The following is a 14,502-nucleotide window of genomic DNA, read 5'->3' as shown; positions in this document are numbered from 1 at the left end:
CTTATGTTATTACTCTCGTTGTAAAGTCATTTTTTATTTCATATTGGGAGCATTTCGCATGTGTTTGAGTTTGTAGAAGTAAATATTTCACACGATAATAATAACATCTCGTTGTAAAGTCATTTTTTATTTCATATTGGGAGCATTTCGCATGTGTTTGAGTTTGTAGAAGTAAATATTTCACACGATAATATTTTATGCTTATAGACAAAATTTATTTTGCTCGTAGCAATACACGGGCACGATCCTAGTCTTAAAAAAAATGAGCCTGCACATAAATAATACGTACGACGAGCCCGCAAAAAGGGCAGCGAACGCAGGGATAAAGACCCTCGTTCTTTTGGGAACAGAAAAGATATTTTCCAATAAAATACCAACCAGAACAAAGTATCAATAAATTGTCACCAGAGAAAGGAATCGTAAACAACTTTCACAAAACATCTAAAAACTTTTCCCAATAAAATCAAGAAAAATTCACCTAACGAATTACGAAAGCTTTAGAAAATTCAAAAACGGTTAGAAAAGATATGAAACTTTTAAAGAAAAAAAAGCGAGGAGGGACAAAATGATAAAGAAGGATGAGGATCGTGTGCCACAAATAATGCCAATGGACTTTTTCTGCCCTTTTTTTTCCTACTACACCCCGTCATGGCACCTCTTTTCCTAGGGAACTGGCATGGCCTGTTTTTGGAACATTGTTAAACTTGAAAAAAAATGAGATAATGACGGGGAATATGGCTGGAAAAACAAGCAAACACATCATGAAATGGGAAGAGCTTGCATACTCAAAAGGTGAAGTGGGAATGAGAAATGTTCATGTCCACGCGAATAACGAAAATAATTAGAACTGAAATAGAAATCCCAGTATGAAACTGGTCATTCATGCACTACTAAAAAACAGTTTCTAGAGGCGGTCGAAATGTCATTTGCAGGAGCGGGCGCGCTACCTTCTCCTAGCTTTCGCAGCTACAAATACCTGTTTGCAGAAGCGGGTAACTGGCCTGACTCTGTAAAGCTATTTCCAGGGGCGAGTGACGCCATCACCCGCCTCTGGAAGTGTATTTCCAAGGGCGGGTGATGCCATCAACTTGGAAATATATAAATCTTGGAAAAAATAAAAAAAAATTATTCATCATCCATGTCAACTTGTTTTGTCCCACAAAATCTTGGGAAAAATGAAAATTATATCATGCATGCGTTAATATAGAAAAAATCAAATCTTCTTCTCTCTCATCCATAGATCTAGGAAATTCATCATTCATGAATGAGGCTAAAACATTAAAGTTGAGTCCAAATGATTAGATAATTTTCTTCTCCTACCTAAATAACTTAACTTCATCCAAAAGTTTGAGGTAAATGGAGTTCTAAATGGCTAATCCACACCATGGAGATCTAGATCTATCCAGAGATATATGGAACTCCATTTGAGCCTAAAACCTATGCAATAACCTAAAAAAGGAATTAGCATCAACTTACCTCCTATAAGCTCCAACACCAAGGAAACCAAGTTGAAAATCTTCCCCCACCTTTTTTGCTTTTTTCGATTTTCGGGCCACACCTCCCCAAGCAGTGACAGTGCTATCAGGAGGAGGAAGAAACCCTAGTTGTTTTGTCGCCCATTTCCAGGGGCAGGTCGCCCCGTGACCCACCCTTGGAAATGGGGGCGATTTCTAGGGACAGGTGACGGCGTCACCTGCCCTTGGAAAGATCATTTTCAGGGGCGGGCCATTTCCAGGGGCGGATCAGCCTGTGGCCCGCACCTGCAAATGGTTCTCCAGAGGCGGAACGGATGGTAGTTTCGCCCGCCCTTAGGGAAAAAAATGGAGTACCCCTACAAATTGTTTTTTATAGTAATGAGCACATCGTCCATGCACAAAGATAGCTCATCAAATGCGTGCAAATAAACATGTACGAATGGACGTAATGCTACTTATCTGAATTTATGATTAGCAGTTTGCATCCATAGAGATATTGGCCATCAAGGACGATACAAAACAATTAGAGCCTGATTGGTTTGCCCAACCAAATTCAAAGTCATACCTAAAAAGTTTGGCGTGAAGCTGAATTTACAACCGATCGGAGCTTCTGCTCCCTTCGGCCGACGATGCGTCACGCATGCCCACGCTGGGTCGCTGGCGGCTGGCCCACCATCCCATGAGAAGATAAGGCTCCTATCATCCCATCCTCACCCATTTCTTTTCCCGTGACTCTCTTTCTCTCATTCTCTCTGCCTTTTCTCTCTCCCCACGAGAAGATAACCAGTGGAGAAGCTAAGAGAGCTTAGAAGCACCGCGCTGCAGTGGTCAGGGAGGCTGTGTGGTGCCTCCACGCGGCCACGAGCGAGCGCCCCCTGAGAATGGAGAGCTTCGCTAGCGGGGAGGGATCGAGCAGCCTACAGGGTGGCGGCGCACGAGCCCGAGGGAGCAGCTGCGCCCGACGGCGTGTGAGTGAGCACGTAGCAACGACACGGGGAGAGGTGGTGTGGGACGCCGGAAGTGGGTGGGAGCGCAGTGGCGGGCCTCGTTGAGCGACCGCGCTCGGTAGCGGCGATAGGCCCGACGAGCGACAACAATTCATGGGAGCTTGGCAGTTGCGCACAAGGCGCACCGTAGGGATGCGGCGCAGCAGCCCTGCCGGCAAATTTGCCGAAGACACCGCTTCTTTTTTTTTTCCTTTTTCACACTTTTTTCCTATATTTTGTTGCAAGAGTTTGCAGACAACATTTTCGAATTCTTTCCATAATTTTTTCTTCAATTTTTCTTGAATTTTGGCTTATATTTTTTATATATTTTTTGAAAATTTTTCAAAATTTTTCTTCCAAAATTTTTCCGCAAAATTTTTAAAAGAAAAATAGAAAAAAATTTGCAACAAAAGTTTTTTCAAGTACCTTTGTTGTTTATCAAAAACTTTGTTCGCAGTTTTTTGACATCTTTTTTCCAAATTTGGTTTTCAAAAAATTATATAAATTTTTTTGTTCTTTGAATTTTTCGTCCAAAAAATTTTTCATGCAAAGTTTTTGCTGATTTTTTTTTATTTTCTGTTCCAAAATATTCTTTATATAATTTTTGCATCACATGGACGTATCGAATGGGATCCTTTTGCAGCTTCGGCACCTGTGGCCAGGTGTGTGTGCGCGTGTCGGGAAATGACCAGACGGACGCCTCCATCTAGTCGCTCATAAACTTGCAATGCGCAAAATTTGGCTATCAGTTGGTTCATTACCAAGAATTTGGCATACTAATATTTTTAGCCAAATCCATGGCAAGATACTAGAAATTTCTTAAAGGAAAAATATATGCTATCATATTTTGGCACTAAACCATGCCTTGATCTTGGCATGCCCTGATTTTGGCTGGACAAAAATTAGGATCAAACCAAGCTCATCTCTACTTGTTGTTTGCAAGCTCATCTCTACTTGTTGGTTGCGGGCACCCATCTGCAAAAGAAACCTTTCTCTCCATCGTCAATGAGGAGAGCCATCAACACTACCAACGTCAAGCTAGGTCGATGTCTCCGGTATCGATTAATTTTGCTATGACCGCCGAAGGGCAGAACACCTGTTATGCGAGGACTCTCACACAGGGAAGAAGGACCTTCGTTATAAAACCTTTCAGAAAAAAATCTAAAACTTTTCACAAAACAATGGTTAGAAAACAGATGAAACCTTTTAATAAGAAAAAAGAAATACAGGACAAGATGCTAAACAAGGATGAAGGATGGTGTGCCATACGCGCGCACACACCAATGGACTTGCTCTCCTTTTTCTTCACCAGGAATCACTTCCCCCAAAAGGAACCATAAATAATTTTTAAAAATAAAGAAAAACTAAAAATAAATTTAAGGGAAAATTCCACAAAACAAATGATGAAAGCATTTAGAAAATTCCAAAAACGCTGAGAAACGGATGAAACTTTTTAAGCAAAAAGAGACGAGAGAGACAAAATGATAATAAAGAAGGATGGCAACAAATGGCAATGGACTTGTGTGCTTGATCTCCTCTTTTCGCCACGTCTAGACCATGTCATGGCACATATCCTTTCCATCAATGGAAATGCTGGGCTGCTGGGTGCTTCCATGTATATGTGTATATCCTAGGGATCTGACTTGGCTATCTTTGGAATATTGTTAAACCTAACTAAAAATGTGACAATGACGGGATAGAGCAGGAGAAACAAGCAAACACATTATTGTATAAAGGAAACAACTTGCACACTCAAAAGCCATATTGGTAACGATACCCATTTTATAGAGTTGGAACTCATAGGTTGCATTCAAATCTCTGGGTCCAGAAGAATAGCGGAAGCAAACTGAAATAGAAATCCCACTATATATGAAACTGGTCACCCATGGGCATATCGTCCACAATTAGCACAGCCCAAATGCATGCAATACGAACAAGTATGAGGAACGTATCTAATGCTACTTATCTGGATCAATCAGTTGCATCAATCGATTGAGATCAATGACGACACAAAATAATTAATCTCTACTTGTTGGTCGTGGGCGCCCAGCTACAATAAAACCAAGCCCTCTTGCCCCGTCCTCAACGAGGAGAACCAAGGCCAAGCTATGTCAATGTCCGTGGAATCGATTAATTCTACTACGACCGCGGAGAAAACCTGTTATGCGAGGACTATCTACACAAGGAAGAAGGACCTTCATCTACAAACTATCACAAAAAAAATCTAAACTTTTTACAAAATAAATGATCAAAATCTTTTAGAAAACTCCAAAAATGGTTAGAAAACAGATGAAAACTTTTTAACAAGAAGAAAGAAACGGAAGACAAGAAAGTAAAGAAGGATGGTGTGCCACACACGCACACAAGCCAGTGGACTTGCTCTCCTTTTTCTTCACCGGGAATTATTTTCCCAAACATGGAATAGAAACAAGACAACCCACCTATAAAAGGGAACAGCTTGAACACTCACAAAGTGCAGTGGGAATGAGATCCATCTTATAGAGTGGGAATGAGATTATATTCAAATGTTCATGTCCAGACAAACGAAACAAAAATCCTAGTAGGAAACTTGGCATCCATGGGCATATCGATGGTGTGCTACACACGCCAATGAGGGATGGTCTGCTACACACGCCAATGGACTTGCTCTCCCTTTTTTTCACCAGGAATCGTTTTCCCCAAAAAGAAATCATAAAAATATTTTAGCAAAAAATATAATTTTTTGATAAATAAATTGAAGGGAAATATTTTCACAACAATTGATGAAAGCATTTAGAAAATTCCAAAAATGGTTAGAAGGAAAACATTTTAAGAAAAAAGAGTTGAGAGAAAAAATGATAAAGAAGGATGACCACATATATATCACTATACTAGAGAGGACGCCATCACAGCCGATGAGTTATCACTGCTGGTCTGTTACATGATCCGGCAGAAAGTGCGGTCATAATTTCCCATCACCGCCAGTTTGTATTATGCGCTGGTGGTGATAGCTATCACCGTCAGTTCGTAATACAAACCGGCGATGATGTTTCCTTCGGACCCAAAATTTTTGTAAACTCGGATTTTGGCAGAGCTTACATCTACCCCTCCCCCCACTTCCCTCCGCCATCTTCCCCCATTCTCCCACAATCCCCTCCTTTCACCTCGTCGCCATCCCTGTCTCTCCCCACCTCTTCGTCGCCGCACCCCCCTCTCTACTATCTAGTTCTCTCCTCTCTGGCAGCAGATCCCATCACCGCCCCTCTCCTCCTTGCTTCGCTCGTCCCTTACCTTGTACATGTGGTGAGGAGTGGTGGTAGGGCGAGGCGTGGTGGCGGCCAACAAGCAGGGAGCGCGGCGGTTGTAGCGGAGGTGCGGCGGCGTGACATGGTAGTAGGGTGGGTGTGGCGGTGCTCCGATTGTGCTCCGATGGGGCAACTTCTCTCTCCTCGATGCGCTGCTTGTAACCCACCTCTCCCTCAGATCTGGCCCTCTTGTTGGCCCTCAGAGGCAAGACGTGGCGACGCAGGGGAGCAAGGTGTGCTGGCATGGCACAGTGCACAAGGATCTGACCCAGGTTCGCCACCCGTCCCTCCCTTCCTCCCTCCTCTCTCTGTCTCTTTCTCTCTATTTGTGGATGCGGCTGTGGGCTGCGGAGGCCGGATCCGGCATGCTGTGGCGCTCCAAGCTCCAGTGGTGGGGCGCGGCGGCCGGATCCGGCACTGCACCCATTTTTTATTTTTTTAATATACTTCATTGCCGGTTGATGGTTCGGTGGTGATGGCCCCATCACCGCCGACCTTTATCCACTGATCTCCCAGACTTGCTTGCTCGATCTCTCCTTTTTGCCATGTGGCACTGACAGGGTCTAGACCCGAAGGACTATCTACACGGGGAATAGCTAGGGCTAGAAAATTAAAACAAGCAAACACATCAAGGAAAAAGGAAACAGCTTGCACACACTCAAAAAATATAGTGGGAATAATGAGAACCATCTTATAGAGTTGGGACAGCTTACATTCAAATGTTCGTGTCCACAGTTCCAGACCAATAGCGAAAACAAACCGAAATAGAAACCCCAGTATGAAACTGGTCACCCATGGGCATCTCGTCCACAATTAAGACAGCCCAAATGCTTGCAGTGCAAACACGTACCTAATACTAGTTATCCGATGAATCGATCAGCCGTTTGCATTGCATTGCATAGCATCTCTCTACTTGCTGGTCGGCGTGGGGTCCGTGGGCACCTTGTCCATGGCCTGCATGTAGTCGCGGCGCTTGGAGAGCCAGAACCTGCGGACGCCGTGCTGCGAGTAGCGCCGCCCCTCGTCGTGGTTGTCGAGCACCCCGGCCGCCCGGTTCTGCTTGGTGACCCGCACCTCCGGGTTGGTGGTGATGTTGCGCACCAGCTGCATGACGCAGATGCCCACCGCAACCCCCGTCGTCGCGAACAGCGGGTACACCTGCACGCAATTCATTTCTTTCTTCATCGTTGCATCCATAACCATAAGTGATGATCCATGCACGTATGACGACGTCGTCGAATTGTTTCTATATGTACACGACGATAGATCTTTTGTTGTTTTTGAAATGTGGTGACAATGCATTGTCGTTGCTTGGTGTTGAGAAATGACCGTTGCATATATTGCATGCATGAAATATCATCAATTTACAACGATCGACAGCTTGAATATGACATGAATGAATCTTAATTACATACTAATCCAGAAAAGAAACAAGGATATATAGGTGAGCATTAGAATCATTGGCAATATAATCCTGTTGAAAATGGTTGTTTCCAGCAGGCTTCATTATGATAATGGAGGAACGAAACAGCCAAGAAACTTCCAAACTTGCACACGATGAACTTTTGTAAAAAAGATTCACAGATACCTCCGCCTTGAGCCAGCGAGAAGACATGGCGTGTAGGATTCTACTTCCACCCTGTTCGCGTGACGAGATGTGGGCTGCAGGGGATGAGAAACGGAGGAGGACGCCTGGGTGAAAAAACGCCTGGTCTTACTGGAAACCAGGGAAACGGTTATCACTGCATGGACCCTGCTATTCAGGCAAAAGGCACTTTCTACGGGACCCGGTCTTTCCGCCGTGACCTCCACCCTGCTGTACAAGTGGCAGCAGGAGACAAAAAAGAAACAGAAAAAAAGAGAGAAACTCAGGACCACGCCATGGATAATCACCATCATCTGAGCTTTCAACAAACATTATTCCTTAACTTGGCATCTTCATTTTAGAATTTTTTTTATGATGAGTGCCGGAAATAAGTGACATGTTTGGATGATTCTTTTTTACAAGAAGGCAGGTTTTTGTGTTCATAATTGTTGGTGCATTAAGCCGTGTTAAACACGTGGTGTTGAAGCTAATGGGCCAAGTTCCGAGTGAAAAGAGTTGATGGGCTAAAAACTGTTCCTCAAATATTCGAGGAGTGTCGGAGTTCTCGTTTCAATGATCTTTCTATTCCAAAAGTTTTCCTCGTGCAAATATAGTGACCGAATTAATTTTGGACATATCGGTACCAAAACTAGCTTATCTTGCAGTAGCTTCACTGAATACAAATATCTTCCCACCTACATCGGAGCTTAGCTGCCACTATCTATCCCCCCATCTCACCACATTTCATTATTAGCACTTATATAGCTGTGGTGCTCCATAGATCTTATATATGAACATAACACATCCAGGTTTGTGGAATGCATTACCAAAAGTGTGTTTAATTTTCTAGTGTACGTAAACAAGATACTTGTAGTTCAAAGAAATTGTTGAACCAAACTCTTACTTAAAGATCCGGATTTCCTCTATAGCAAATCATTTGAAGGAATGCATTCAATTCCACATTAAGGATTTGCCCTAAAATGATTACTACGAAATCTTTTGTGCGCCGTTGGAATAATCCTTTTCTGCGGATCCAGGTCTTGCACAGATATCCTTCTCCTAGAGGAACATTAATTTTTACCAACTTTGTGTTTGTGACTACATTTGCAATTCCCTCCTGCATTTTTCGTTATTCATCCAAAGGACCTCTCAACAACCCTTGGACTTGGATTCGCATGCATTTACTCTTACAATCTACAGACGCTACAGAGAAAATCGTTGTACCTTTGTGAGTGCCCAATTTTTTGAAAGGTGGTGCGTGCAAAATTTTCATCAGTTTTTTGGCAGGTGCGCTCAAAATGTGACTACATCTTTAATGGCTACAGCTTTTGCTTCGTATGCCTGTTTTGTCACCCTCTGGCTATGCTCGATCAAGTCATGCATTGTGGGCCCATCTCGAATGTGGACAGAGATCCCAAACAACCCAAAGTGAACATTTATGCATCTGCTTAACTCATAAGAAGCCTAGTCGAGACTCCATCTTCTCCATTCTCCTCCCATTCTCCACAACTCGAAGTTCCTCCCATGGCTCCCGGCATCTTCAGTGCAACTCGTTCCGTGCACATGATTGTGCGCCAGTTGTTCATCCGTTTGGTCTTTTCTCTCCAGTTCGAGTCCTCCCTTTCCATGGAGATAATCTCCTTCTGGATGTGGCTTGAAGGGATCGGCCATGCTGACTTCCTTGCAAGCATCGACGCCCTCGATAACCATGATCTCCGATCCATTGCTTTGGCTGCAAAAATGCTTATTGAAACTCTGCGTCGTAACTCCGGTCACCAGCCAAATCATAGATCTGTGCAAGGAGGCTATTTCTGCATAGAAGCTTTGAAAGGTATTGTTTTGTACCTCAACAATGTTTGCTGCAAGGTCTTAGAAGATATTCTGCAAGTAGCGACGGCAAAGGAACGCATCTGCCACCGTGCCCATCAAGCTCAGCCGCAACAAAACGTGATGGCAAGAGCTCCCATGAGCACGGTAAGAGTCTGGTACTGTAGATCTGCAAGTCTGCAGAGAGATGCTGAAAAGAAATCGTTTCACTTTGTTTCCCTTATCATTCCTGCATGCAGAGGGATCTCTTGTCCAGGATCAAGGCTTCCTATATTAGCGCTCGGAGCCATGAAGCAGAAGGCTCAAGTTCAAGAAGCATTATGCCGTCTCCGCCAAAAACTCACACCCTCAAAGACATAGAAAACCCAATCGAACAGTGCCTGTCATCATACCCTTTGGCTACCCTTTTCAAATCCCTGACCATAACGGAGGAGGAGGAGGAGGAGCCAGCTGCTGATGCAGTAAGAACGTTGCGAAGTCTTACTTTCCTGATCTACACATCATTTATTCTTTTGTTTTGCTGATGAGACCGCCTAATACCTGCTTTCTTTCAAATATTCTGTGACATGTTTTTGGTACAGATCCAGATACAGCAACCCCCCAGCGTACCACGTGATGAGAGAACACTCTTCGTGACTTTCTCCAATGGCTACCCATTTACTGCAGATGAACTGTATGAGTTCTTCACAAGGTAAAGTCTATCCTTGCCATGATAAGATACTTGCAGATATGTCGTAAACTGTGAATTTTGTGGTTGCTGACTAGATAACGTTGTCCTCTTACAATGAAACATTTGCTGAGATCGATATCAAACGTTACAGGCTAGATTACTGCAATGTGAGATGTATGACAGATTCAGTTAGGTGCCCTATATTACATGACCCATAGGAAGGGCCGCAGGGGCCGATGTATGCTGGAGCACAGTAGTAGTGTTGGCCTCTTATTTCCAGAAATGTTAAGCAATAGTAGGTGGATGCATGGACTACATATATACTGATGCTATAGAATCTTATAATGTGAACCACAAATACCTACTAGGTATTGTTTGCATCAGTGACTGGACAAAAGGGTGCTATGCAAATCATTTTTGGTGATTAATTTGGATACCTGATTACAAGAGTTACACAGTTAAATCTGTTTTGAACAATGGCACAGAAGCACAAAGTTTAAATCTTTTGCATGTATACATGTTCTCAACGCATCCACTGTGCGCAATTCGTAATTGTACAATACTGAACTTAAGAGATGTATATTCTAACAGCTACTCATTTCTTCCGCCACGATCCATCACACAACTCAGTAAAAAAGGAGCTACTTTTTTAGTATTTGAGTTACATATGCTTGTTCTTTCCTTAATATTATTTTTGTATTTCTTTGATTTCACAGGAACTTTGGAGATGATGTTGAAGTCATAAGCGTCCAGGAGCCAGTTGCACCTAAGCCACCACTTTATGCACACATCACGTTCTACAATCAAGAAACTCTGTTCCACATCCTTGCTGGTCGCCCGAGGGTCAAGTTTGTGATAAGGGGGAAACACCTATGGGCTCGGAAGTTCGTTCCAAAGAGGAAGAAAGCTCAGAACTTCTGAGCTAATCTCACATGCCTGGATGTTGGGGCCAGGCTTGGTGCCTTACGGCACATGCATGCCGAAAAACGTTGGAATAAACCCTGCAGCTTCTTAGACTGCCATGGGACGTCTTCTTCTCTCTCGCTCCCTATAATAATCCGTCTGTGGAACCTTGATCGGCATGGTTTAAGTTTATGTCATGAACCCAACACTAATGTCGTCTCTGTGTTAATTACTTAATTAAGACTTTTATCTGCTGTTTGTGTGATGATGTGATATCACACAGTACTGTTGCTGTAATGTTATCTTGGAGTATGGTTAATAATGTTGTGTTATGTGAGAACACAGTGCTATTGATCTGTTGGAGTTTTCCTTGAAAATTGCCTCATTCCTATTCGTTAGGTTTTTTCCTGAAGTAAATTATTAGAATGTTTAATTTTGTTTGGTGCATTCTTTTCTAGCTAGGTGGGATGGGTTCACGCCTATGACATTACCTGTTTGTTCTCCACTGTTTCTGCCATTCTCCTGTATGATCTTTTGGTTGTGATGATGCAGTAGTTCAGCACTAGTAGAGGCAGTTGAATTCTGGAATTGGAAATATCTGGGGTTATTCAGTTCTCTCCCAGGACAGTTGCTTACTTCTTTGGGTTTAATATAGATTGACTTCACTGTTCTGAATTGATTAATGATCTTGAGCTATACCCAATATTTGAAGGTGATAGATGGTATACAGGTACACTGAGCTTGTAACAAGTACTTTTGGCTCATTGTTGGGCTCATTATGAGCTGATTTTGCTTTGTTGTTTGTAGGAGTTTTTGTGTTGTAATGTTTTTTCTTGTATAACATGGTCTAGTTAGAAGCATGCTGCTGTTGCAAACCATAAGTTATTGTTCAGGCCATCACAATGCAAGTAGTTCTTTAGAACTTATTCAGTATTTATCCGACATTATTATTTGTATCCTCAAGTTAGATAGCAATCCCTCATGTCAACGAAAGTTTTGTTAGGACACTGGTACCGCCTTCCAAAACATAATTTAACCACTAAGTTTCTGTTGTAATATATCTACTGTTGCATGATGTGATATCACAGTACTGTCTTCTGTAATGTTATCTGGGTGTATGGTTAATAGTGTTGCGTTACGTGAGAGCACAGTACTATTGAGATATGTTGGAGTTTTCCCTTAGGCCCCGTTTGGGTCCAAGGAATTGGAATCTATTTAATGGAGTAGGCTAATTTATGTTGGAATGTGGCATTCCACAACTTTCCAAAGTTTAGATATAAGCCTATCTTAAATTCATGGGGTGGGAGATGGAAATTGATTCTATAGATTATGGTTATTAGATGGAATTCAATTCTTATAGCACGCTCCTAGACTCGCTTCTCTATAGTAGAAGTGCAGCATACAAGTATCTCTCCCATATCACCAACTATAATATACAACTATATTCCACATACAATTATATTAGCTTAATTAATTTGTGTCTAAATTATGATTATTAGGATGGAATTCAATTCCAATGATCCAAACGGGACCTTAGTAAATTCTGAAAATGCCTCATTCCTATTCGTTGTGTTTTTTCCCTGAAAAAGTAAATTATGGGAATGTTTGATTTCGACTATTCTCCATTCTTTTCTAGGTGGGATGGGTTCACCTATGACATTAGTTGTTTGTGCTAGTAGACCTTGATTCCGACACGAATGACATCAATCTAAATTCATTATCACCTCCTACCCGTTATTGCATTCCGTATATTATATCATATTTTCATGTTAAAAGGGTAGGGGATGAGAAATAACTTTTTGGTGGATGGATATCCAAGGGTGCTAAAAGTGAATAATTTGTGAGTACCCTCTACCATGGAGATCAGACTAAACCAAAATTATTGGAGGCCAAAACAATCTAGGCGAAACTAAATTAATGAATTTCACCGTAGGAAAGAGAAAGCCTAACAACATAAGAGAGCCCTCCTCTAGTTCTAACACAGGACATGGATAGCATGCAGAAATATTACCCAAATTCACATGACACGGTTTTTTTTTCTTATGGTACATACATATCTGCCCTAGATAGATCTATTCTGATTAGTTGTGCCTAGAATGAATCATACCTCAGAGGATGTTATTTGCTCTTTCTGTATCATGGTTAACAAATTCGTTATATTTTCTAAGCGACTAAGACCAATACGCACAAACATCATAAAAATTAGGCATGAAAGAGAGGTAAGCTATTTGCACCAAACCATCATGCTGGGGAAGCAAAGTAAATATAATTTTTCCATACCTTGCAAATTTTTATCTTGAACTGAGATGGGGATGGGTCCAGCCCATGGAAGGAAGCTGTCATAGTTGTAGATCATGGCCATGCCATCAAGCATCGAGAGCCCACAGTTGCCGTCGTAGACCTATCCCCACTAACCTCATACCATCGCTACCAGATCTTGGTTTAAGCATCGAGAGCCCACAACTGCTGTCAAATATTGATCTACAACTCTTCTCATGGTTAGAGATATCAAGCGTCTGAGAAGAAGATTTGGATTGGTGGAGTCGGGGAAAGAAGGCTTTAGGTTGAGATTGAGATCGAGACAAGGCGCAACTAGGGAATGGGGTAGGAGAGGGGCGGGGCGAAGAGGAGAGTGTACTACTCCCCTTCTCTTATTGCTAAGGTTTGGGTGGGGCTCACATCCCACATTAAAAGAAAAGTAGGCAGGGTAGGTGGAGGGTGGCCACCACATGTTGTGCATTGCGGACACGAGAATAGCGACAACCATGGTTGCGGTTACTAGTCGGCCCAAAAAGTACTGTCTAGGATTTTTGATTTTTTGAAGGACGTAGATGAAATGTTAGAATGAAAAGATTAATAAGCAACCTTTTGTTTTTTCGGACCAGATGGTCCCTATTTATATTTTATAGATGATGTGGAATGGTATTTTATAAAATACTATGACCTATAGAAATATAATGTTCTTTTCTATAATGTTGTTGTATGCATATGTATTAGGTGCATATGTTGATGAGGAGCTTTTTTTTGGACATTCAATCCACCTAGACCTAGATAAACTTGAGAAAGTTACCACATAATTTTATAGGTATAGCTGCTTCGCCATCCAGTATTCATGAAAGAGAGCAATGCTTATAGGGCTTGATTATGCCTTCCATATATTCTATCATATTTCCTTGTTAAAAAGGGTAGGGGATGAGAAATAACTTTTTGGTGGATGGATATCCAAGGGGTGCTAAAAGGAGAGTAATTTGTGAGTACAATCTACCACGGAGATTAGACTAAACTAAAATTATTATGGATGCCAAAACAATCTAGGCGAAACCAAATTAATGAATTTCATGGGAGGAAAAGAAAGCCTAACATCATGAGAGAGCCCTCCCCTAGTTTTAACAGAGGAATATGGCATGTAGAAATATTATTCAAATTCACATACCACGATTTTTTCCCCTTATAGTTACCTACATATCCTTCTTTGTCCCTAGAAAGATCTATTATGTTTAGTCATGCCACGGATATCTTAGAGGATGTTATTTGGTCTTTTTTATCATGGTTAACAAATTCGTTATATTTTCTAAACGACTAAGACCACACTACAAGAAATCTTCTATTCTATGACGAACCAAAAAGTATCATAAACATATTTTTTGCATCATAAACCATGATTCATAAACCGTAATACACACAAACATCATCAAAATGGAAGCATGAAAGAGATATAAGCCATTTGCATTAAGCCATCATACTGGGGACGCAAAGTAAATGGATTTTCTCC

The 14,502-nt window shown here is 41.9% G+C and overlaps 2 protein-coding genes across 2 annotated transcripts; one reads left to right on the top strand and one right to left on the bottom strand.

Annotated features, from left to right (window-relative positions):
* Window positions 1-6,421: 6,421 nt before the first annotated feature.
* On the bottom strand, window positions 6,422-7,402 carry LOC101784102. The gene is made up of 2 exons (XM_004955881.1): window positions 7,334-7,402; window positions 6,422-6,903 (listed from the first exon to the last, which is right to left on the bottom strand). The coding sequence occupies exons 1-2, from the start codon at window positions 7,358-7,360 to the stop codon at window positions 6,655-6,657; spliced, it is 276 nt and encodes a 91-aa protein (XP_004955938.1). The 5' UTR covers window positions 7,361-7,402; the 3' UTR covers window positions 6,422-6,654.
* Window positions 7,403-8,854: 1,452 nt separating this feature from the next.
* LOC101768212 lies at window positions 8,855-10,770 on the top strand. Its single transcript, XM_022824267.1, has 4 exons — window positions 8,855-9,304; window positions 9,397-9,615; window positions 9,739-9,848; window positions 10,544-10,770. Exons 1-4 carry the CDS (start codon window positions 8,855-8,857, stop codon window positions 10,746-10,748), a joined length of 984 nt encoding a protein of 327 aa, XP_022680002.1. The 3' UTR covers window positions 10,749-10,770.
* Window positions 10,771-14,502: the final 3,732 nt, after the last annotated feature.

Source organism: Setaria italica, chromosome II (assembly GCF_000263155.2).
Source record: "Setaria italica strain Yugu1 chromosome II, Setaria_italica_v2.0, whole genome shotgun sequence".
Classification (NCBI taxonomy): domain Eukaryota; kingdom Viridiplantae; phylum Streptophyta; class Magnoliopsida; order Poales; family Poaceae; genus Setaria; species Setaria italica.
Note: the sequence above shows the minus strand (reverse complement) of the source record. Positions and strands in the feature narration are given on the sequence as shown.